This window comes from Trachypithecus francoisi, unplaced genomic scaffold (genome assembly GCF_009764315.1).
Source record: "Trachypithecus francoisi isolate TF-2019V2 unplaced genomic scaffold, Tfra_2.0 Lachesis_group9, whole genome shotgun sequence".
Lineage (NCBI taxonomy): Eukaryota > Metazoa > Chordata > Mammalia > Primates > Cercopithecidae > Trachypithecus > Trachypithecus francoisi.
Genome location: NW_022681474.1, coordinates 27,358,844 through 27,384,473, shown reverse-complemented (window position 1 = coordinate 27,384,473; position 25,630 = coordinate 27,358,844). Strand labels below are relative to the sequence as shown.

Sequence of the window (25,630 nt, the reverse complement as noted above, 5' to 3'; positions counted from 1 at the left end):
CTGCCTGCCTCGGCCTCCCAAAGTGCTGGGATTACACACGTGAGCCACCACACCCAGCAAAATAATGCATTCTTACGTATGGTGAATATTTAGATGCAGTTTCTAAACATATCATCTACTGAAATATCCTTAAATGATAAAATAATAAAGACATACAAGAATAAACGGAACTTTGAATCTTCCATTTTTTTCCCTGTAACTGCTCCTGATTTTCAATTTTTGGTTTTAGAACCTCCTTTTTAGAAGCTAAGCCAGAGATCTGGTGCTAATATACAATTGGTTTAATTTTTTAAAAAAACTTAAAACAAATTTCTCGTTTATTAAACTATTAAAATGTTTTCTTCATTACAACTTTCAATATATTTCTTCTTGGAGGTTGTTCTCCAAGAATATGAAACTGAATGTTATCAAAGACAAATTATGTTAGGAATGCCATCTTGTGGTTGACAGTAGTCCATTACACTAATTGGTCTTGACAATCTTTAATTCAGAAAGAAAACATCCAGTAAATTCACAAACATAAATCATGGTTAAAATGTACTACTACAAAGGAATACAAATTAAATACATGTATCAGTTGTGTGCAGTTTCAGCTGCCAGAAAAATACAATGTTCACTGAAGAAACAACAAATTACGCTAAGAATTGACTCCAAATAATATAGTGAAACTGCTGTCTACAAATACCCTCCTATTGAGACTACTCAAGTACTCTTAATTTTGGAAAACTTTCCTCTTGAAATAGATCATTTTATTTCTGTATTCACTTCTAAATAGTTCTGCTTAGTGTTTCATCCTGGACTTCAGTTATGTCTTGATTTTCAAACATCATCACCCTAACCATAAACATCCAAAAGAGAGTGAAGCACAGAGTACATATTTAATTTGGACAGTGTGAGATACACATTAGTTGTAGTCCAAAATGGAATTTGAGGAGGGTTAAAAACACTGGCCATAGTCAGGTGCAGAGGCTCACGCCAGTAATCCTAGCACTTTGGGAGGCCGAGGTGGGTGGATCACCTATGGGCAGGCGTTCAAGACCAGCCTGGAAAACTTGGCGAAACCCCATCTCTAATAAAAACAAAAAATTCAGCCATGCGTGGTGGTGCATGCCTGTAATCCCAGCTACTTGGGAGGCTGAGGCAGGAGAATCACTTGAACCCAGGAGGCGGAGGGTGCAGTGACCTGAAACTGTGCCAAACAAAAACAAAACAAAACAAAACACTGGCCCTAATCCTAATAGAAGAGTTTACTACTTCCTCCATTCAAATTAGCCATTTTGAGTGGTAAATTAACTTTCTCATCAACAGAGAACTATTCACTAGTTACAGATGTAGTATCTGAAAACTGGGCTTAAATATTTTAATTGCCAAATAGTATAGCAGACATTTTGGTCCACGTAACAGTGAGGGTGTGGGAGTGGAAACTGATATACCCCACATGAGCACAAGGCAAAGCATGACAGCTCAAAGGTCCGTGCACTGTTAACTTTTGTCACTTCTAGATTAAAGATCTGAGGAGGTGCCATGGAGGTCTAATGTCAGCCCTAGAGATCAGACTACTGAAATTCCAAACAGATATAGAGATATTTACATAAAAGACAAAATGCTACTGTACTCCAAATCAGTGTTTGAGATTTATTATTGCATGCCTATAGCCAGAAAAAAAAATTTACTCTGAAAGCTTTCATATGAATTGATTTTGGATAAATTTTTCCACATGACTCTTCAAGACATTCACATCAGCTGCACAGACCTGGTACTCCGTCTTCTCTTGCTGTTTTGTTCTCTCTAATAAAGCCTCATGCAGTGGAGGTAATGCATTGTATGAACCCAGTAAATACAGCTGACTTGATGAAGTCTCATTGATTTCTTTAATCTTTAAAGCTTGCATGATAGCAGGTGCAAACTTTGAGTAATGGGCTGTAGATGAGACAATCACAGGGCAAGTTTTGTCTTGCACCCTATCTGCAACCACTTTTGCAACAGCAGTGTGTGGATCCAAAATATACCCTGAAGTATTATAGGTGGAGTTAATAGCTGCTAGGCACTCTCCCTCAGAGCACCAGTCAGCTACAAAATCCTGCTGAAGTTTCTCAACTAGAACCTTTTCTATCTGGAAGTGATGCTGACTTTCTAATTGATTAAATAATTCTGTCATTAGTTGTCCATCTTTATTAGCCATCAAGTGTAAATGTCGTTCTAGGTTTGAAGATTTGAGAATATCTATCGACGGTGAAAAAGTCCGTGCTAATTTTCTTTCCCTTAGATCATAATGTCCTGTTTTTATAAAATCAGTCAAAACACGGTTCTGATTAGAGGCACAGATAAATTTTCGAATCGGGATTCCCATCATTTTGGCATACACTGCTGCTAATATGTTACCAAAATTTCCTGTGGGAATACAGACATCGACTGGGCTTCCAAAAGAAATAAATCCTTGACTAACAAGATCGAGATATGCGGAAGCATGATAAACTACCTGCGGAAGTAGTCGGCCCCAGTTTATGGAATTAGCCGAACTTAAAATTGTTCCATATTCCACAGTAAGAAAGCCAGTAAAATCAGAATCGTTAAAAATTCTTTTTATAGCTGTCTGGCAAAAATCAAAATCTGACTCAACACCCACTGCCCATCCATTTTCTCTCTGACTGCCTATTATTTGTGCTTTTTGAAAATCACTTACTCCATTCTCAGGAAAAAATGTGACCACAGCTATCCTTTGCTTATCATTCTTATTAAGACGACTAAAACCATTTAAGACTGCACTCCCTGTGTCTCCTGAAGTAGCTACCAGTATCATATAATTGCAACTTGGTGGGATACAGTGTGCAAAAATATGAGGCATAAGCTGTAAAGACAAATCTTTAAATGATCCTGTTGGTCCATGAAACAACTCCAGGATGAACTGGTTGCCTGAAAGGTGCCTGACAGGAGCAATTTTTGAGCAGGCAAAGTTTTCCCCATAAGCAGTTTCAATCATTTCTCCCAACCTGGCAGCAGGTATGTCTGCAGGATGGATACATCTTTCCAACAGTATCTGTGCTCTTTCTATGTAGGTTGCTCCTACTAGGCTTTTCCACTCCCCACAGCTTAATTCTGGAAACTCCTTCACAGGAACAAAGAGTCCACCATCAGAAGCCAACCCCTCAATTACAGCTTCACTAAAAAATTTTGCTGAAACCTTCTGTTCACAGTGTTTAGGCCAAACGTGTCTTGTTGAAATGAATGTTTCCGAGTCCACATCTTGGTATCTTTTAATTGCATTCAGCACTTTGTCAGCTACCTCCTCTGGGGAAGCCCCACTTTCACAGAAAACACGAGCATCATACCACTTCTTATAATACTGTCTTCTAAATTTAAGTAAGTCTTTCATAGATGTTCCAGAATTCCGACCTACAATCCTATCTATCTTCATTAATTTCAGACGATGAATTAGATCTAGTAGAGGTACATCCAGATATACAATTACTCCATTTTTCTTCAGATGCCACATGCTAGCATCATGCATTGGATTGGACCCAGTAAGGGAAATCACACTTCCAGATGCAGAGAAGTTTAACACAGCTTTTCCTTCCTCTTCTAAAAATTGCTCATTACCAACATCCTGTAATTTTTCAGACACACTCATATTCCAGGTTTTTTCAAGGATATCATCATCTACATCTATGACACAACAACCTAGTTTCTGACCTATTATTCTGCCTACTGTTGTTTTCCCAGCACCAGGAGGTCCCATCAGGATAATATTTTTGTCTCCAACAAGAGAGTGGGTTGAATACCATGACTTCCTTAATTCTGCAATTGCAAAGGTTCTTGAAAGAAATCGCTGTGCATGTTTATCCGTTTTAACATGTATACTAGAAAAACATTTCTGTGTTATCTTTTTCAGTTGCTGACATCGGTTAAAGTGGAGCATTCTCTTTTCACTTTTCTGCCCACACCAACCTAAAAATGGGCTTTAGCCCTTTTCAAAACACAAAACAAACAAACAAAAAAACAACAAAAGATAATTTGGTTACTAATTTCAGTAGCTTGTTAAAATCCCAACAGGATTGAATATAACCATGACCATGGTACATAAACTGTTTAAAAATCTGCCAAACTTATGGAGTTTAAAAAAAGTATTCCAATCCAAATTCTTATATATTGCATATAATCCTTTTTAATGATACCTTTTAAAATCTCAAGACACTGAAAAATCAAAACTTGGACAAAATTTGTAACTATAAACAACAGAAACTTGTATTCATGAAGTGCCAGATTGTAGATGCTTTTAAAAGTATATATATGCTAAATCAAATTACTATTTCTTTTCGTATTGAGATCTTTTAATGGAAATTATTTCATGGTTTATCGGTTTATATCACATATAAAGATGATTTGGAGTTGGAGTGCTATCTACTTGCAATTCACAAAAGTTGAATAATATTCTTTATATTTAATTTCTCTTCAGTTATATGAACATCGTGATAGACTATATTACTCATAAATTTCTTACAGAATTCGTAACAGGAAACCAGAATAAAAGAACATATTTGCTTACAAAATGCTTAGTTTTCCAAACTACATGCTATTCTCTTTCCTATGTGCCTTTTACGTGCATATTAAGACTCATTGTGACATATTATTCATACTGAAGGCTTTAAAAAGAGCCAAAGTGAAAGGTATAATATTATACAAATAGTTAAGAAAAATTAATAATCAGCAATGAGGTCAAAGGCTACATATAACCTTATCTGCACGGAACCATCGTTTTTGTTTCTAATCCTATAATCTTCAGTGGAGAGATTTAACTCAATTTCCAGGCCCAGGGCAATAACCAAGAACCTCAGGAATGTTTCCAGTGATGAGAGAAAACAATTATTCTGGCATCCAAAGAAGCTCTATAATTTCCCATATTGACCAAGTCCTTGTCTTTGGAAATATACTCACCATTAAAACAAAATTGTATGCCAGACAAGTCTTTGGTTATGTAAAATGCAATATAATACCTCTGCAGTGTTCACGTAAACTGCCTGAAGTAATGTCACAGACACATAGTGGGGCTTATCACGTGTTCTTTGGTAGAACCAATATGCAACTAAAACATATTAAATACTAGATCAAATGTTTAAGTATGTGCTGAAAACTTTTAATCATGTAATACTGACTTTCTATGCTACTTAAACTCTGTTTTGTAATTAAACATTTACATGATTTTAAGCTAACTCTGAATTTAACTTACAAGTAAAATTAGAGCCGTCAAGGGAAGTAATTCATTTCCTTATTTGACTTCTCAATTTGTATGTGCTGTGCTTAATTTCCACTGACTTGTAAACACAGGACACACCAGAACCAATCTGAAGAGTTTGTTGACTCTGAGGCAAAACTGATCTTTGCAAAACGTGGAGTCTATAATGGAAAAAATTTTAAGTTAATTATAACTGTATACAGTGTCATAAAATTCTACATATAGACTAGTCTATTATTTGAAAAGCTCATCTGCAATTTTAAAACTACAGAAAAGTTGACCCTTTTCATGTTCCCCCAACTCTATTATTAGATTAATATACCGTTTTTAAACATGTGTGTCTCATTATAAAAATAATTTCACTAAACAGTACTGAAGGAATTTCTACCATCAAGCAATAAAAAACCAAATAATAATAAATACAAAACCTTTCAGAAGGATATCTGGAATGTTAATGATTTGGCTGTATAATCATCAGAGGGGAAAAAAATCAGTGGACTACAGCTATGAAATTAGTGTCTGAATTGTTTTTTAGGCTGTATTATTTATCAAAATCACTATATAATCATACGTAATAATATCCACTATAAAAAGCCCAAATAAAACTCTTGCCACAAAAAGATCTCTCTTAGCTATATAAGTGTCTCTATAATAAGATCAAAGCACCTATCATAGTGGTTAGCACAAAATATTTACAGTAAGATTAATCATTGTCACTCACTGACAATGAGCTAGGAATATATAAATGGAATCCAAATATGTAGGTACAAGGCAACGTGCATTTTTTTTTTTTTTTTATGGCTTGCTTTATAAACCTTCAGAGAATACAGTGGTGTTCAACGATGAATCAAGAACTGTTTTGTCACACACAGTCTAATCCTTTCCCTGAAGTAAACCAGGGACCAGAAAGAATTATATACTTGAATCATAACATCAATTTATTTTATTAAACGGTATTCTGGTACTGGACTTTAAAAGCACAAGCTGCTTTTAGGGCACTTATATAAAACAGTTTGATTAACCTCCTATTCAGGAAGCTTTTGCTTGTAACATTACAGTCTCTTCTTTTTGAGTTTGCAATACATAACTTTCTGGTATCTGTATCAGTAATAATTGTATATAATCTGAGTAGTTCGTTTTCAAGTGCAGTAATTTTTTTTTTTTTTTTTTGAGAAAGGGTCTTCCACCGTCGCCCAGGCTGGAGTGCAGTGGCATGATCTCAGTTCATTGCAGCCTCAACCTCTTGGGCTCAGGTCATTCTCCCACCAGGTGTGCACCACCACATCCAGCTAATTTTTGTACGTTTTGTAGAGACAGGGTTTCACCATGTTGCCCAGACTGCTCTTGAACTCCTGAACTCAAGCAATCCTCCCACCTTGGCCTCCCAAAGTGCTGGGATTACAGGCATGAGCCACCACACCAACCCAGTAAATCTTTCATCTTTTCTTCTGCTTTATGTTGCTTGCTACCATGCCTAACATCAACTTCATTAACAGTAGATTGTAAGGCAAACATTATGTTACCTTCACCTTATGTTTTGCAATCTTACTTTTTCTATATATTAGTTCCCCTCTACCCTCGTTTTTAAATTTTACTTCACTTCCCTTTTTCAAGACTTTGGGGTAGACATATATATATATATAAATTATGACAGTTCAATTTGTAAATTCTGTATCAATATTTCCCAAAAACATGTTCCTTAGACTAGGAGAAAGCAGTTAAGTACTATATTATTTTTAAAGAACAATAAAGATATATTCTATTTTAAGATACATACTAAATTTAACCACAAATTGATTTTAGGGGCTTAACATTTTTTAACAAAACAAATGAGGAAAAGACATCCTCATTTTCTTTTTGAGAATGTCTGCTGCAATGGCCAGTCAGGAATGTACACAGAAGGCATATATATGGACTTCACCAAAGCATTATCCACGGTTCGCTAAATATTTGTTCAATTCACGGAGAAATGGAAAAAAGGATTTGAGGATATTGTTGAATGATCATAAAAAATGGTTCTGTTGAATAGAGGGAAATTTCTGGTACTACACTCCAAGGCTTTCAGTCTTGATACTCTTCTCTTTAACGTGTTTAACAATTATTTGGATTAAGCATTAAGAGAGATATTGGATAATTAGTGGTTAACAGGACGGACTTCAGAGAAAAATCTGCATATGTGCAAGTCCTTTATATAAAATGGTGTAGTATTTGCATACAACCTGTGCACATCCTCCTGTATACCTTAAATCATCTCTGAATAACTTATAATATGTAACACAATGCAAATGCTACGTACAGAGCTGGTATACTAATTTGCTTTTTTATTTGTGGTATTTTTACTGTTCCATTAGTTTCATGTTTTTTGTTTGTCAGACAGGCTCCCACTCTGTTGCCCAGGCTGGAGTGCAGTGGCACAATCTTGGCTCACTACAGCCTTGACTTCCTAGGCTCAAGCAATCGTCCCATCTCAGCCTCACAAGTAGCTGGGACTACAGGCATGCACCAATACACCCAGCTAATTTTAGTATATTTTGTAGAGAGGGAGTTTCGCCATGTTGCCCAGGCTGGTCTCCAATCCCTGGGCTCAAGCAATCTTCTTGCCTTGGCCTTTGAAAAGTGCTAGGATTGCAGATATAAGCCACTGCACCCAACCAAAATACCAAAATATTTTCAATCTGTAGTTAGTTGAATCTGAGAATGGGAAATTCACCGATATGGAGATCCAACTGTATATCAGGACACAAACTAGGCAAAAGGAGGTTAAGCTCTACTGCTTCTGACTTCTAATCAAAAATTCTCTCAAACCCTTCTTTCAGAGGGCCTCCCACTTGCCATGAAACAGAGGTGAAGGTGGAAGGACCACACAATCCAGTATTGTTCTGTAATCACAAGGATCTTACAACCAAAACAATTAATTTTGCAAGTTCATCACTTAAGTCTTTATATTACTATCAAAGCTAAGTCTTTTCTGCTGTTAGACTTCTGCTGTTAGACATGTTCTTAATGACATCAAATATTTAACTGAAAAAACTTAAGTATCCACAATTCTGTAACTTTGAAAATTATAAAGAACCTGTCTTTATAAAGGATTTACCTTCCAATTGTCTTATATCCTCATCTACACCCATTTTATTCATTTAAATAGATAAAAATAAGGCTTCGCAAAAAAACCCCTCATGTGTTTATGTACATGACAGGCATACCATTATATGGGGATCTAGAATCTGTGCAAACTACAATCCACAGGCTAAATCTGGCCCACCACCGTTTTTATAAATCAAGTTTCACTGAAGCACAACTTCAACCATTCATGTGCTCATACATTTGTTCATTTGTTCAGTATTGTCTTTGGCTGCTTTTGAGCTACAGTGGCAAAAGTGAGTAGTTGCAACATAACCACTTGGCCCGCAAAGGCCTGAAATATTCACTGTCTACCCCGTTACAGATAGTTTGTTCATCCCTATAGGTATATACCAGTTAATTCCCTGTGGACATGAGGTAGACACAGGCATTTTTTTTGAACTGTCATTTCAAGAGAATTATAAAAACTAGAAATAATTTTGCTTAAACACACTTTCCAAAGGCAAGGAAAATTGCAGATCAAATGTCTAAGAAAAAAGAAAAGTTCTTTTCCACATGATTTAACAACCTGCTCATGACTGTACACTAACCATACTACAGTGAGGTCTAGCACAATTGTTTAGCATTTTTTAAAGCATAATAAATATACAGACATCAGTGAAATTATTTTATTTCAATAACCCCAGAACATCAAGGGTACCTAAGGCCAGTTGGTGCTAACTGCAGAAATCATGTTTTGCCCTTACTTGCTATTTCAGGAACTGATTAACACAAATAGTCTCAAGGCATTCCTTCTAATTAGAAAATTTATAAGCTTTAGTCGATGATTATCCACTTGGCTAATGGTATTATTATTCCATGAATCCTTGGTTTGAATCTTCGTAAATACAGGAAGTTTCCCGCCAAAATTTTTCTCTATATTTGCTAAACAGACACCCCAAACATAAAATACTCAAAGGCGAAAAGGACAAAGTGATATAGATTTAGATCCAGATCTAAATATAGATCTATAGATCTATCTATCTAAAATGTTTTGGAAGACAATCTGATGTGAAGAAATCTGGAGAATTTTCCCTAAGCGTCTGGGACAAAAATTAAAACCAACTGTATATATATAAAAAAAAAAACTTACTGTATTCTTACCTAGTGAAATTCAGTAAGAGCCCAAAGTAAGGATCTCCACATTCAGTAAAGCCTTTTTATATAAACTAAAAGGTTCACTAGGCCATTGTGTTGTTTTAATGTCTCCACCAGGCAACCAGACAGTGAGAAACCCAAACTCCTGTGTTTTCTCTCCTCTCCGGAAAGCTTTATTTCCTTCGGGCAGAGTGGCCTCTGTACGGGTGGCTCAGAGCCATCCATCTTCCTCCCCAAATCCTATTACCAAAATGCCTTTTAAACACTCAGGTAAAAGCGTCTAAATGACTTTCCTAGGGCACTCCTATGTGCATAAATTTACGGGTGACTAGGTGGAGCAAAAAGGAATAAAACCGCTTCCCAGAAGACGATTTTCAACATGGGACGCCAAAAACTGGACAAAAACGTAAAGGCCCACTTAAAAGGCTTCTCCTCTCAGTTTAGGATGCTCATTTACAAAGAGCAGGTCCACTGGTTCCTGGAGAAGGACCTAGAGGAAGGGTCCCGACCAGGGTGGAAGAGCAGGCGCAGAGCAGACCCCGAGGGCCGCCCAAGAGGCGGTAGCGGGCGCAGGGATGGCAGGGCAAGCGCAGCAGGCGGAGGAGGCCGCGGGCCCCGGGCGCGCACTCACACAGGTGGCGGGCAAAGCTGCGCGGGATTCCGAGGGGCCTCGACCAGAATCGGCAGGAAAAATGCGGGCAGAGTTAAGATGACCAGCGAGTAGCGGAAAGGGGAAGGGACGGTGCGGGGAAAGGCATGCGACGGGAGCAGGGTGGCTTCTAATTTTCCTTTCTCTCTCCTCCAGTAACTCACCAAGGAAATCTCACTGAGAAGACGGGGAAAATGAAAGGAAATGGGGAAGCAGTTTCCACGAACCGCTAAAGCCGCCACAGGAGACGGAGCACCGTACCTCCGGCTAGTTCCCCGGTCCCGCCCCCGCGCAGTGGACTCTGCCTGTGCCTGCGGCGGCCAGCGTACCTCCGCTCCACGCCCACGCCCGAAGCAGCCTCGCGCAGGGCACGTGACCTCTTCTCTCACTGTAGCCTATCCAAGCACTCCGAGCTCCTCGGGCTCCTCCCCTTCCTCGTCCCGCTGGCTGCCTTGGCCGTGCGTCCGCTTGGTCTCAGCCGATCGCTCCGCCCACACCGGGATTGGGGCCTGCTCGCAAAAACGTTATTGTGAGACGCCTGCGCACTAGCTGCGCTTTGCTGTGTCTGCAGTAGGGTTTTTCTTTTTCCCCAGATACACAGAGATGAAAAGAGCACAGTTTTTAAGGGGACACCATTTTCACCCCGTTAACTTTCAAAGGCACGTAAAAACAATGGCTTCCAAATGAGTTTCTCTAGTAGAAGGCGATACAGAAAGAGGGGGAGACCTAGTTTGCAGTGCCGCCGTCTACTTCCTCGTTGCCTAGTAACGGTTTCCACGGCAACCGCACAGTCAACGACGCTTAGCAATCCCGGGAGAAATAGGGTGTTTTCTTCCCGAGAGAGGACTGCTAAGAGGGGGTCAAAGGGGGGACGATGTGAAGGAGCGAAACTGTGGTCCTTGAGAAGGCGAAGAAGAAAGAAAGGGGAAGCAGTGAAGAAGGACAGAGATACTGGGACAGGGAGAAAAAAGCTGAGAATAGCTTTTAAGGAGTCGTTTGGTGACCATGGATCCAACGTGCCCTTCTGAGTGCATTTATAACCTCATACCCAGTGACTTGAAGGAGCCTCCCCAGCCTCCTAGGTATGTGGATAAGCAAAGAAACAATTCCCCAATTCTTGTTTCACTTGAAACAAGAATTGGGGAATAGTCAGTATTAAACATACATATACTGGGATTTTTAATAATAAAATGTATTTATGCCTCGATGAAGTAGCCTTGGAGGATAACTTGTTAGAGAAAAGGTCGAAATATCTAGATATTTAGCATCTCACAGTTTTACAGAGAGGGCAGTCCGGCGCTGTGAGGTGACCATTTGATTATATTACACTTAACCTCTTATTAATACTGCATATGATTATTATGTAATTTAATTATACGTGATATGTATACAACATAGCACGAAGTTTCATGTTGTTGAAAAGAGAAAAATAACAATTCTGTTATCTTGTTTAAGTATACTTGATGTTTGGGTTCAGGAGTTCGGTGTTGTATTTCTAACTGCACTACTTCTCCCTCTCTAATGGGATAGTACTTATCTTTTCCCCCAAGATTTTTATGAAATATAAATTTACATTTGCTCTTGAACCTCAGGTTTTTGATCAGTGAAACGAAATATCTACTACTATTAGGCAGTTTCTAAGGACTTTTTCAGATCTAATGGTTTAATGGAAGGAAGACTTGGTGGATAGATAATGAACCAAAAATATGTAATTGAATTGAAATTTTACGTAGGTCTTAGAACCGCTTATATTCTCCAAATCTCAAAAACGTGCAAAGGAAGCACTTCAGTTACTCCCATCTGTAGGGACTTCTTAGAACTTAACTTAAATCTGTGGGGAGCAAAGAAAGTAGTGGAGAAAATCTCAGCTCTCCTAGTACTTGAAATGTTTCCTGTCTTTTACCATCACCCTTGTCGATATGCAAGTGAAAACCACATTTAAAAAGGACTGGACTGAAAATCAGGCCTAGCGATTAATTGTCTTTGTGATCTTGCATAAAGTTTCATTTGTTTACTGATCTGTGAGATAAATGTACTAGATAATATCCAAGGCCCCTTTTAGATCTAATGGTCAATTATTTTTACTAGTATTAGGGTAATAGCTCAACAAGTAGGCAGCTTCTTCAACTTTAAATATTTGATTTAAACTAGAGCAGTAACTATTATTACTTTTCCATCAGCATATCAAAATCTGGAGATTGGAAAGAGGAATGTAAAGTAAGTTATGGCACGGTTGCAGAATTTATGAGTAGAGTTCAAATTGTCTACACCAACTTTTGGCTTCAAATTCCTGCATATTACACGAGATAAAACTCCTCCTCTCTGTAACACACTGGTAGATTGCATTTCTATAGAATATTGAATTTGAGTGTTATTAAGTAGGTACTCTGTTCTTTGGCAAATTGAAAAGTTTTACTGCATCTAGATGATTTTTTTTTCCCGAAAACATTTATAGGAACAGTCTTTATTCATTTGGCAAGCATTAATGGAGCCCCAATTATGTGTATAATATTGCACTAGTATATCTGTTCTTGGTGCTGTTGGAGTGATAGCACAGACTTCTTGGTTTTACTATGAAGAAATGAGTAGAAGAAAGATTTATGATGGGAGGAAATAGAGGCACCCAAATGTGATGCCACAAGAATCATTTCTGTTAAGTTAAAGTCAATTTACACTGTCAAGATTCTGACAACTGCCTGCCTTTTGATCTCCCACGCCTCACAGTTTACAGTCTTTTTGGGGAACTGAAATATGAACACTAAAATTTATCATTGAAAACCCTAATGAGAGATGAAGATACTGAGAACTTAGAAGATGAATGTATGTGACCAAAATCGGATGAAGGGCACTTTTCTGCAGTTGAACTATTGGCTGAGACTTAAGTTATGAAAGTCTCAAAGTCAATGGGAAGTCATGATTCAGCTTTCAAAATCTGAGTTACTCATGATGCATAAGATGGTTTCCAAGATTTTCACCAAATCTGTCACCCTTTTTTTTTTTTTTTTAATTAATTTTCTTTGAGACAGAGTTTCATTCTTTTTGCCCAGGCTGGAGTGCAATAGCGCCATCTCGGCTCACTGCAACCTCTGCCTCCTGGATTCAAGCGATTCTGCTGCCTCACCCTCCCGAGTAGCTGGGATTACAGGCCCCTGCTACCACGCCCGGCTAATTTTGTACATTTAGTAGAGACGGGGTTTCACCATGTTGGCCAGGCTGGTCTTGAACTCCTGACCTCCAGTAATCAACCCACCTCTACCTCCCAAAGTGCTATGATTATAGGCATGAGCCACTGTGCCTGGCCTATCACCCTTTATTGATGTCTGCAGTTATTGAATATCTCCAGTCATTCCCTCTTTCCATTTCGTTTAAAGCAATATTCCAGTTATGGTCTGAACATTCCATGAAACCATTGTCTCCTTTGCGTAATTCTTGGCACAATATTTTCATCCATTCAGCCTAAGCTTCCATAAGCATTTTGACAGTCGTGTCCAACTGTTGGCTCACATTGAAATACCCTGTATGGATTTTGACTAAGGTTGGTCTCTCCCATCCTCTAATTATGTAGCTGATTCCTTTTTATCTCAACTCATTAATCTATGGAGATCATTTTGAATTTGAATCTTTTATACATTCTGTTAACCATTCTTCCCAGCTTTGTGTCATTTGCAAATTTAATAAGTATGTCTTTTATATCTCTTATCTATCATTGAACATGGTATATTAGTCTGTTCTCACACTGCTAATAAAGACATACTCAAGACTGGATAATTTATATTTAAAAAGAGGTTTAATTGACTCACAGTTCCACATGACTGAGGAGGCCTTACAATCATGGCAGAAGGCAAAGGAGGAGCAAAGTCACATCTTACATGGTGGCAGGCAAGAGAGTGTGTGCAGGGGAACTCCTCTTTATAAAACCATCAGATCTCATGAGACTTATTCACTATCATGAGAGCAGCACAGGAAAAACCCACCCCCATGATTCAATTACCTCCTACCAGGTCCCTCCCATGACATGTGGGAATTACAGGATCTCATCAATTCAAGATGAGATTTGGGTGGGGACACAGCCAAACCGTATCATTCTACCCCAGCCCCTCCCAAATCTCATGTCCTCACATTTCAAAACCAATCATGCCTTCCCAACAGTCCCCCAAAGTCTTAACTCATTTCAGCATTAACTCAGAAGTCCATAGTTCAAAGTCTCATTTGAGACCAGGCAAGTTCCTTCTGCCTATGAGCCTGTAAAATTAAAAGCAAGTTAGATACTTCCCAGATGCAATGGGGGTCCAGATATTGGGTAAATATAACCTTTCAAAATGGCAGAAATTGGCCAAAACAAAGGGGCTATAGGCTCCTTGCAAGTCCAGATTCTAATAGGGCAGTCATTAAACCTTTAAGTTCCAAAATGATCTCCTTTGACTCCATGTCTCACATGCAGGTCACACTGATGCAAGAGATGGGTTCCTATGGTCTTGGGCAGCTCTGCCCCTATGACCTTGCAGGGTACAGACCCCCTTCTGGCTGCTTTAATGGGCTGGCATTGAGTGTCTGCAGCTCTTCTGGGTACACAGTGCAAGCTCTTGGTGGATTTATCATTCTGAGGTCTGGAGAACAGTGGCCCTCTTCTCACAGCTCCACTAGGTGGTGCCCCAGTGGGGACTCTATGTGGGGGGCTTCCACTCCACATTTCCCTTCTACACTGCCCTAGCAGAGGTTCTCCTTGAGGGCTCTGCCTCTGAAGCACATCTTTGCCTAGACATCCAGACATTTTGATACATCCTCTGAAATCTAGGTGGAGGTTCCCAAACCTCAATTCTTGACTTCTGTGCACCTGCAGTCCCAACACCATGTGGAAGCCTCCAAGGCTTGGGGCTCGCACCCTCTGAAGCAATGGTGTGAGCTCTATGTTGGCCCCTTTTAACCATGGTTGGGACTCAGAGCATTAAGTCCCAAGGTTGCACAAAGCAGCAAGGCCCTGGGCTCAGCCCGTGAAACCATTTTTCCCTCCTAGGTCTCTGGGTCTGTAATGGGAGGGGCTGCTGTGGAGACCTCTGACATGCTCTGGAGACATTTTCCCCATTGTTTTGGCTATTAACATTTGGCTTCCCCTTATGCAAATTTCTGCAGTTGCCTTGAATTTCTCCTCAGGAAATGGGTTTTTCTTTTCTTTTGCATCATCAGGCTGCAAATTTTCTGAACTTTTATGCTCTGCTTCCCTTTAAACAAAAGTTCCAATTCCAAACCATATCCTTGTGAATACATAAAACTGAATGCTTTTAACAGCACCCAAGTCACCTCTTGAATGTTTTGCCACTTAGAAATTTCTTCCACCAGATGCCCTAAATCATCTCTCTCAAATTCAAAGTTCCACAAATCTTTAGGGCAGGGGCAAAATGCCACCAGTCACTTTGCTAAAACATAGCAGGAGTCACCTTTATTCCAGTTCTCAACAAGTTCCTCATCTCCATCTGAGACCACCTCAACCTGGACTTTATTGTCCTTATCGCTATCAGCATTCTGGTCAAACCCATTCAACAAGTCTCTAGGAGTTCCAAACTTTCCCACATCTTTCTGTCCCCTTCTGAGTCCTCCAAACTGTTCCAACTGCTGTCTGTTACCCAGTTCCAAAGTCACTTTCACATTTTTGGATATCTTTATAGCAGCATCCCACTCTACTGGTACCAATTTATTGTATTAGTCTGTTCTCACACTGCTAATAAGTACATACCCAAAACTAGGTAATTTATAAAGGAAAGAGGTTTGACTCACAGTTCCTTCCACATGGCTGGGGAGGCCTCACAATCATGGCAGAAGGTAAAGGAGGAACAAAGTCACGTCTTACATAGTGGCCAACAAGAGAGTGTGTTCAGGGGAACACCTCTTTATGAAACCATCAGATCTTATGTGGCTTATTCACTATCCCAAGAACATGGGAAAGTGTTCAGCATAGGAAAGACCCACCCGCATGATTCACTTACCTCCCACTGGGTCCCTCCCACAACATATGGGAATTATGGGAGCTACAATTCAAGATGAGATTTGGATGAGGACACAGCCAAACCATATCACACAGCAAGTGCTTTATACTTCACTAGGCTACCAGACACCTCTCTCTAGGCTGGTAGCAATACTTTTGAGTATTCAGTCACCAAAGTGAACCTATTAACTCATATTTCTCTACCTTATCAACAAGGATTTAACAAGATTCTCCGCTAACATCAACATGCAAATTATTATGTCTAAAATATTTCCCTAATCTATTTATCAAATAATCTTATTTTTTAATTGATTTTCGTTTGTGGTGACCTGAAACTCCAAATGGCCTTATGTAATCATTGCTTCTCTATGAATGTAATAAAAATTCTCTCTACAACTCTTACAGAAATTGTCATCAGGCTCAACAGTGTAGAATTTCTGCATGCATACTTTTTGAAAATGAGAATATTTAATGCAGTGAACACCACTAGTTTTTGTTTAACGTGGTTCTGTTTTTCATTGTGATTAATTGTAACACATAATCAGAGTTTCATTTTTGGAGCTTCCCATTCTTCTTGGACTACCTTCTGCTTTATGCAGTGTCAATATTGTTAACACTTATATGTTCTGAAGTCTTTATAACATCTCTTTGTTTAAAGTATGGTTATGTATCTGACTTTGCTGAGAAATCTGTTCCTTGACTATTAGGAACTCTTAGGTGACATGGTCATTTTCTTCTGATCCAGAGTTTCTTGTCTTACCCACTTTGCTAACTAATTACAGCCAAGAATTTAATCAAGGAAAGCAGTAACCCTTTTAATTAACTTATATGCAAAGAAAGTCTAGACTATTCCAAAGTCTCTTTTTGTTTGGCATGATGACATTTTATGCTAAAATTCCCATTGCTGCAATATATGGTCTCTGAGTATTATGATTAGTGTTAGTAACTATTTTAGTGTTTTAAGTGTTTAGTGTTAGGATTTAAGTGTTAGAATGTGTTTTTCATCTGGCTAGGCACTCTCTGCAGACCCACAATAATACTTCTCTTCATCTCTTACATTTTGTCCAACTGCCCTTCTCATGCTTATGTATCTCATATATTTATATTTATTCATATTATGTTTTATATATATATCATAGGCACACAAATGAAGATGTGTTATAATTAATAGAATTACCTGAAGAATGTAGAAGAATTGAAAGCCTGGAAAACTATGTGGTTAACAGGGTAATTCAAAAGGCAACTTTCCCTTCAGGCATATGGACGAGGGGACAGACAACCAGATACAGAATTTTTTTCAGCAAGGAACATTGCGGCTTCCATCTGCATTTACTGGCTTAATGTGTATTTTGAGTTACTGCCTCTAATTTAGAAACCTATATATAATGTAACATGTGGTAAAAGGTATTAGCACACTTCTCTGGCATTTCATATATATGCAAAAATGTTGAGACAAGAAAATATGACAACAACATTTCTTAAAATCAGTTGCCAAGGAAATGTGTAAGTGAGCTTTTGTGAATGTTAGACTCATTTTTTCGATTATTCCGTTACAGAACAAGGTTTAATATCTTAAGCAATGCTAACAATATATTGTATATGAGAATTCACTTTTGCAGACAGGGAAATATGTCAGTCTGTTATAACTACCTAGACATGATGACTCAAATTTTTACAGACTGTGTCTTCCAGGACACAGGTAAAATCAAGTAAAGTGTTAAACAGTTTCAGTTTTAAAACATTTTATCAGGATGGATATCCAATAATAATCATAACCACAAGAATACTATTACTATCAATAGCAATATGTTCAATGTATTAGAATTTAAAATATGCCAGTTATTGCTCTTTTCACAAGAATCTTATAGGATACGTAGTAGTATCCCCTTGTTAGAGAAGAAAAATCTCAGGCCCAGAAGTTGAGACAATGATGAAGAACAAGGGCTGAGATGGAGACACAAATCTAATACCAAAGCTCATAACTTTAATTGGTTTGCACAGTCTTTTAGCTTGAGTCAATTAAACAAACTGAGCCTTTTTTGTTTCAGTAACATCTATAATTGTTTAGTTTTTGATAATTTATTGTATATCAGATACTATTTGGTGTTTATACACAACCTTGTTCTAATGCAATGAGATTTTTTGATGAGGCTATCAAAGCAAATGGGAAATTTATGATAGAATAGTAGAGTAAAGCTACAAATGAGGACCTACATGAAATGTACACTTTAAAATCATGTACATTTGCTTAAAGTCTGAAACAAATTTGACCCTATTAGTTAAGCAGCCAGCCCACAAAGGAAGAAAGATGCTTCCCATGCTTCTTTAAAATTCAATTACACTCTAAGTCACATTGTCCAAAGACAAAAGCAAAGCAGTAGCCAAAGAGGAGCACAAATGTTCTTGGTGTGCTGCCACAAATACACTTCCTCCAGGATTCATGGAGAGAGGAGACCATGTGTGTAATATAATAAAGATTTCAGCCGCACTTTTACACTAAATCTACTGAGTTACGTAAGTCTAATATTGCCCTCATTATAGATCAGTGTCCCAGTACGATAACATAACTTAACCAAAGCAGTTTTGGAGACAGCAATGTGTTGTACTCTGGGTGTGCAGCTATCTGGCTGTATAGTTTAATTCAAGGATAGATTTTCCTGCTATCTAGATCAGCACAGTGTAACAGAAATGTAATGAGAATCATATATGTAATTTAAATGTTTCTAATAGTCACTTTTAAAAGTAGAAATAACAGGAAAAATTTATGTTATGTAGTTTATTTAATGCAATATATCTAAAATACTATGATTTCAGCATGTGGCACCAGCCACATTTCAAGTGCCCAGTATCCACATGTGGCTGTATTACACAGCACAGATGTAGATGAATACATTAACTACATAGTCTTTTGATATTCCATGTATTATTTCACTCAACAGCTTGTGAGAGGTATTGAGCAGCACTAAGATCATCATTATACTCAATGACATATGTCTGTGTTGTCAAGTAAGTGCAGAGCAGAGCTATGACAGACAACCAGGCTGGGGGAGGAATTGGCATCCATTTTTGAAAATTTAGTTACTTGATATAGACATGAGCCTGAATTGAACACTCTCATTTCAAGTGTAGGAGGACTTAAAGGGTATCTGTGTACATCTAAAAATTCTCCTCAAGAAATAATTTGGATAACTTTCTAGCATAGCCTAGGTTCCAGAGTTCAGACTTCCACACAATAGTGTAATGCTGCAGTAATACTGGCCAAAAATTGAAAAAGAAAAGTTGTTAATCAGATGCCCATTTTGCCCATTAGAGGAAAAAAAAATCTCAATTAAGCACTTTCAAACTATCCCAACTTTTTGGGCAATATCATTTATTTGTGTGCCCTTTAAAATAAATGGTTTTAAAAATGTCAATCTACTATCTTAATGATGGGACTTACTACATGGTGATTATTGGCAGTAAAATACAGTTTTGATATATTTTTTGAAGATGACAATTTTAGTTTGAGAATAACTTATCTTTAGCCTGTATCTAATAATTCTGATAATAAACAGAAAATAGAGCCAATTATCCATCACACTGCCTGACTTCAAACTATACTACAGGGCTATAGTAACCAAAGCATCATGGTACTGGTACCAGAACAGACACAGAGATCAATGGAACAAAATAGAAACCCAGAAATAAGACTGTCCACTTACAACTATCTGACCTTTACAAACCTGACAAAAACAAGCAATGAGAAAAGGACTCCCTCTTCAATAAATGGTGCTGGGAGAACTGGCTAGCCATGTGCAGAAGAATGAAACTGGACCCCTTCCTTTAACCATATACAAAAATTAACTCAAGATGGATTAAAGACTTAAATGTAAAACCCAAAACTATAAAAACCCTGGAATAGAAGCTAGGCAATACCATTCAGGACATAGGCAAAGATTTCATGATAAAGATGCTAAAAGCAGTGACAACAAAAGCAAAAATTGACATATGGGATCTAATTAAACTAAAGAGCTTCTGCACAGGAAAAGAAACCATCAACAGAGTAAACAGACGACCTACAGAATGGGAGAAAATTTTTGCAAACTATGCATCTGACAAAGGTCTAATATCTAGCATCTATAAGAAACTTTAACAAATTTACAAGAACGAAACAAATAATGCTATTAAAAAGTGGGCAAAGGACATGAACAGACACTTCTCAAAAGAAGACATACATGCAACCAACAATCATATGAAAAAAAGCTCAACATCACTGATCATTAAATAAATGCAAATCAAAACTACAATGAGATACCATCTCACACCAATCAGAATGGCCATTATTCAAAAGATACTGGTGAGGTTGTGGAGAAAAAGGAACACTTACTGCTGATGGGAGTGCAAATTAGCTCAACCATTGTGGAAGACAATGTGGCGATTCCTCAAAGACCTAAAGATGGGAATACCATTCAACCCAGCAATCCCATAACTGGATATATACCCAAAGGAACAGAAATCGTTCTATTATAAAGACACATGCATGCCTAGGTTCATTGCAGCACTATTCACAGTAGCAAAGACATGGAATCAACTAAATACCCATCAGTGATAGACTGGATAAAGAAAAGGTGATACATATACACCACAGGATACTATTCAGCCATAAAAAAAGAATGAGATCATGTCCTTTGCAAGGACATAGATGTGTGCATGTAAAAATTCTCCTCAATAAATAATTTGGATAACTTTCTAACACAGCCTAGGCTCCAGAGTTCAGAGTCCCACGCAATAGTGTAATGCTGTGGTAATACTGTCCTTAGCAAACTAACACTGGAACATGAAACCAAATACTGCTAAATTCTTACTTAAAGTGGGAGCTAAATGATGATAACACATGGACACATTGAGGGAAACAACACACACTGGGGCCTATCGGAGGGTGGGGGTGGGAGGAGGGAGAGGATCAGGAAAAACAAGTAATGAGTACTAGGCTTAATACCTGCGTGATGAAATAATCTGTCCAACAAATCCCCGTAACACATGTTTACCTATATAACAAATCTGCACATGTATCCCTGAACTTAAAAGAAAATAGAGCCAATTATCTAATAAAGTCACCATTAGATCTTTATAGTAAAACCACACCATTCAGAAAATGGAATAAAATGCAGCTATTTAACAGAAAGAATAAGCTTTATGTATATTAAGATATCATACTATATTAAGTTTTTAAAATCTGGTTGCAATTCATACAAAAATAGAAACACAGGCTTGGCACGGTGGTTCACATCTGTTATCCCAGCACTTTGGGAGGCCAAGGTAGGTGGATTACTTGAAGCCAGGAGTTCCAGACTATCCTGGCCAATGTGGTGAAACTCTGTCCCTACTAAAAATACAAAAATTAGCCAGGCATGGTGATGCGTGCCTGTAGTCCCAGGTACTCAGAAGGCTGAGGCACGAGAATCATTTGAACCCAGAAGGCAGAGCTTACAGTGAGTTAAGATCACACCACTGCACTTCAGCCTGGGCAACAGAGCAGACCAAAAAAAAGAAAGAAAGAAACACTGAAATTGAATTTATTCTGGAAAATTTGTTGGAGAGCTGGAGGAGACCTAGATTTTAATTTACTTATTAATGTTATTTTTGTAATTTGGAAAATATCGTTTATGTAAAATAAAGTATCTTATTTTCTATAATGGACAGGCTTTCAGTTCATATACCTACACAAAAATATATTGAATCATGGGTTTACAAATTTAAAAGAGGTGGGAGTAGAGACACCTTTTTTTACCCCAAATGAAATTATTTTCTTAATCACGAGACCGTATCTGCCAACCCCAACTTCTATGGGCATTTTAAGGCATAGATTTGGCTTGAACATTATTTCTTGAAAGTATCTAATGAGCTCATTCAGTTTGGACTATAATTGATTCCCAGCCTTTAAGTTCAGGATTGAGGTAAGGCTCCTAAAAGGAAAAAAACAATAATGTGTCTCCAAATAAGTTTATCTACATAAGGAAGAAGAGAATACAAGTTGTTACACACAGTATCGCTGAACTTTTGCTTTCAACCAAAGATGGAATTTATCTTCTCGACTTAAATAACCAGAACACCAGACAAAAACAATATGAAACAATAGTTATCAGACACTGAACAATAGTTATCTGATAACAATAGTTATCAGACACTGAACAATAGACAACACAGAGCAGTCATCCATAAGAGAAGAGAAACAAGTGAGGCAAACCCTACGATTGCCCCAGCATACTCTCTGGAGAGAATTTCCAGGCCAAGATCCTGAAGGAAAAATTAAAACAAAGCCTAAGAGTCTCCCTGAGTTAAGGAGACAGAACTCAGAGTTTGTGAAGGCCAAAGCTGCTAGAATTCACAGCACGGAGTACCAGAGAGGAGAGCTGCATAGAGACAGGACTGTGGAAATACGAACAAGGATTTCCCTAAAGTCTTTGGTTGATAGCTCATGTATGTAATGAAACAACCAAGGCCAAGGAAATAATCAACAGAGAGCAGTAGTGCCAGGTAAAGTTCGTGTTTCTACCAGCCCAGGTGGAGACACCTCCTAATACACAGGGCATTGAGTAGTGAACTCAGAAGTATATTGCCTCTGTAGTGGGGCCAAATTCAAAATAGACTGAAAGCACTTGTGGAATTACCCTAACACTTAAAGCAAGCTTTAAAATGATCACCCTGCTTCCAACTATCATAACTGAATCCCAGAAAAAGGCTAAGGAAAAAATTTAAAGAACACCAGAAAAGAGAGAAAGAAGAGAAAAATTCAGCAGCAAACAATGTAAAATTCACAATGTTTGGCATCCAATCAAAAATTACCAGGCATACAAAGAAGCAGGAAAATATAATGCATAACCAAGAGAAAACATAGTAAAGACAGATACAGAAATGACCCAGATGAGAGAATCAGCAGAGAAGACCTTAAAACAGTTATTTTAAATATTCATCATGTATTGAAAAGGTAGAAGAAAGCATGAACCAAGATGGGGAAAGAAATGGAAGGAAAGATCCAAATCTAACTTCTGACCATAAAGAATACCATGTACAAACTGTAGCTATAAGTAATAGATTGAATTAACAGCAGCTAAGACACTGAAAAAGAAAATTTAGGTGAATTTGAAGACACAGTAATATAACAATGCAAAATGAAATACAGAGAAAAAATAGACTCAAAAGGAAAGCAGAGAATCAATGAGGCTTGAACAATATCAAGCAGTCAAAGAATCATGGAAGAGGAGAAAACAGATGAGGAAACAGAAGAAATATTTGAATAAAGGTTAAAAATTTGTCAAATTTGATGAAATCTCAAAACCCAAAAATCCAAGAATCACAGTTAACCCCAAGTAGAAAAAAAAAAATCATACCAAGAGACATTATCATCAAACTTATTAAAACTATTAATAAAGAGAAAAAAAGTTTAAAACAGCCAGAGGAAAAAAAGAAAAATTATATAGAAGAAGAAGAAAAAAGGACAGCAAATGTATCATTAGAAACAATGGAAGCCAGAAGTTTAAAAAGGTCCTTTATGGAGAAGGAATGGTATCAGTTGGAAATATGGGTTTATACAGCAGAATAAAAAACACTGGAAATGGCAAATATATGTGTAAATATTCAAGATTTTTTCAAATATATTTAAAATATAATTATATAAAGGGAACATAATCACAATCATTTATGGATTTTTATACCACACAGAAAAGTAAAATATATTACAACACTAGGACAAGAGTGGGGTTGGATGCAATATTCTTTTGAAGCTTCTCATACCATATGTAAAATGCTATATAATATTACTTGAAAGTAGGCTCTGCTAAGTTAAACCTGTATACTGGAAAGCTACAGTTTCCACAAAACCAAACAAAACAAAACAAAAAGCAAGATGGAAAGAATGAGCAAGGGGATATGTAAAAAACAGCAAGCTGGAAAATTTAAGCAGAAACAAATTTTTAAAATCACATTAAAAGTGAATTGTATAAACATACTAAACAAAAGTAATTGTTGGCTGAATAAAATTTCTATGCAGTCTATAGGAAAACTCAGACAAGTAGAAAGTCCAAGAATGGAAAAACATATACTATTGCAAATCAAAGGGATGCCTGAGTAGCTACCATAATATCAGACAGAGTAGAATCTAAAGCAAAGAATTTTAAAAGGAATAAAGAATATCATTTTATAGTGATGAAGTGATCTGTTTTACAAGAAGATATAACAATCCTAAATGCTATGCACCTACAAACAAAGCTTCAAAATACGTAAAGCAAAAACTCTTTTAATTGAAAGAAGAAAGAGCCAAATCCACAATTACAGTAGGAGATCTTAACATCTCTTTTCCTATAATTAATAGAATAGACAAAATCAGGAAGGATACAGTACATTTGAAGATACTTTCAGTTTGATGTAATTGTCATTTATAGAACACTCCGGCCAACAGTGGCACAATATACTTTCTTTTCAAGTGTATACATAACATTTACTAAAATAGAACATACTTTGTGCCGTAAAACAAATGTCAGAAAATTTAAAAGAATTGAAATCATACAAAGTATATTCTCTAACCGCAATGGAAATATATCTGAAATCAATTAGGTATCTGGAAAATCCCAAATCTATGAAAACTAAACATGTATAAACAAACTTCTAAATCAAAGAAGACCTCAAAAGTATTAAAGTTCAAAATAAAAAACCTAAACTTGTACCTTAAGAAAGGAAAAAAAGAAAAACAAATTAAAACCAAAGTAAGAAGAAATAGTAAAAATAAGCGCAGATATCATTGAAATGGAAAACATGAACACTGAAAAAATCAATGAAATTCTGGTTCTATAAGAAGATTGATAAAATTAATAGACCCCTAGCCAGACTGTTCAGCAGAGAGAGAAAGAGAACACAAATTACTAACATCAAGAAGAGAGGGGTGACATCCCTATCAATGCTACAGATGTTCAAAGGATAATAAGGAAATACTATGAACACTTTTGCCCTAGCACCTCTTTCTTAAAGAAGAGCTTCCATCTAGTTTTTCTAAGCCTGATGGACAGGGCTCAGGTAAGTATGTTTTATGATTATGCTTCTCCATATGAATATAGACTTAAATAAATTAAAAATGTAAAATTTAGACTTTAAGTAATTTTTACTAGAAATATAAATGCTACAACTTTTTAAATTTAATTTTAGGTACATATCCATTTTTAAGGCAACTGTAAAAGATGACATGCAAAAAGCTAAAACTGCAATGAAAACTATGGGACCAGCAAAAGTTGAAGTACCTTCTCCAAAGGATTTCCTAAAGAAACATTCAAAGGAAAAAACTCTACCACCCAGTAGGTTTTATCATGCTTTCTTTTTAATATTAAAAGCTTTAGCAAGTGATTTAACTATTATTGTATTGTTGATGAATATTACACGTGTACAGGTGATAGCAGCTTTACCTCATATTAAACAGAATTTGACTAGGAGAAAGTGGAAGTAGAGAATGGAGTAGAAAAAGAGAATGGAGAATGATAAATTGCTCCCAAAATAGACTTTTGATTGGGTTTGGACTATCCAATGA

The 25,630-nt window shown here is 37.2% G+C and overlaps 2 protein-coding genes across 6 annotated transcripts in view; one reads left to right on the top strand and one right to left on the bottom strand.

Annotated features, from left to right (window-relative positions):
* Positions 1 to 466: 466 nt before the first annotated feature.
* On the bottom strand, positions 467 to 10,519 carry THNSL1 (threonine synthase like 1). Of its 4 annotated transcripts, XM_033208801.1 has the most exons (4): positions 10,262 to 10,374; positions 9,455 to 9,688; positions 5,225 to 5,391; positions 467 to 3,964 (listed from the first exon to the last, which is right to left on the bottom strand). In XM_033208801.1, exon 4 carries the CDS (start codon positions 3,914 to 3,916, stop codon positions 1,685 to 1,687), a length of 2,232 nt encoding a protein of 743 aa, XP_033064692.1. In that variant the 5' UTR covers positions 3,917 to 3,964; positions 5,225 to 5,391; positions 9,455 to 9,688; positions 10,262 to 10,374; the 3' UTR covers positions 467 to 1,684. The 4 variants fall into 4 exon arrangements, with proteins under 4 accessions (XP_033064692.1, XP_033064694.1, XP_033064691.1 ...); XM_033208803.1 differs by lacking the exons at positions 9,455 to 9,688; positions 10,262 to 10,374 and adding an exon at positions 10,427 to 10,519; XM_033208800.1 differs by lacking the exon at positions 9,455 to 9,688 and having other exon boundaries at positions 10,359 to 10,459.
* A 365-nt stretch (positions 10,520 to 10,884) lies between these two features.
* Positions 10,885 to 25,630, top strand: part of ENKUR (enkurin, TRPC channel interacting protein) — a 31,982-nt gene continuing 17,236 nt past the window's right edge. The window contains exons 1-2 of one of the 2 annotated variants that reach the window (XM_033208804.1): positions 10,885 to 11,179; positions 25,255 to 25,400. In XM_033208804.1, the coding sequence (XP_033064695.1) occupies positions 11,103 to 11,179; positions 25,255 to 25,400 (223 nt within the window). In that variant the 5' untranslated portion in view covers positions 10,885 to 11,102. The remainder of the gene's footprint in view (positions 11,180 to 25,254; positions 25,401 to 25,630) is intronic. The other variant, XM_033208805.1, reaches the window with a different exon arrangement.

Bases quoted from the DNA above. Each gene is read 5' to 3' on its own strand.
- THNSL1 (XM_033208803.1), bottom strand. From the start codon at position 3,916: ATGCTCCACTTTAACCGATGTCAGCAACTGAAAAAGATAACACAGAAA.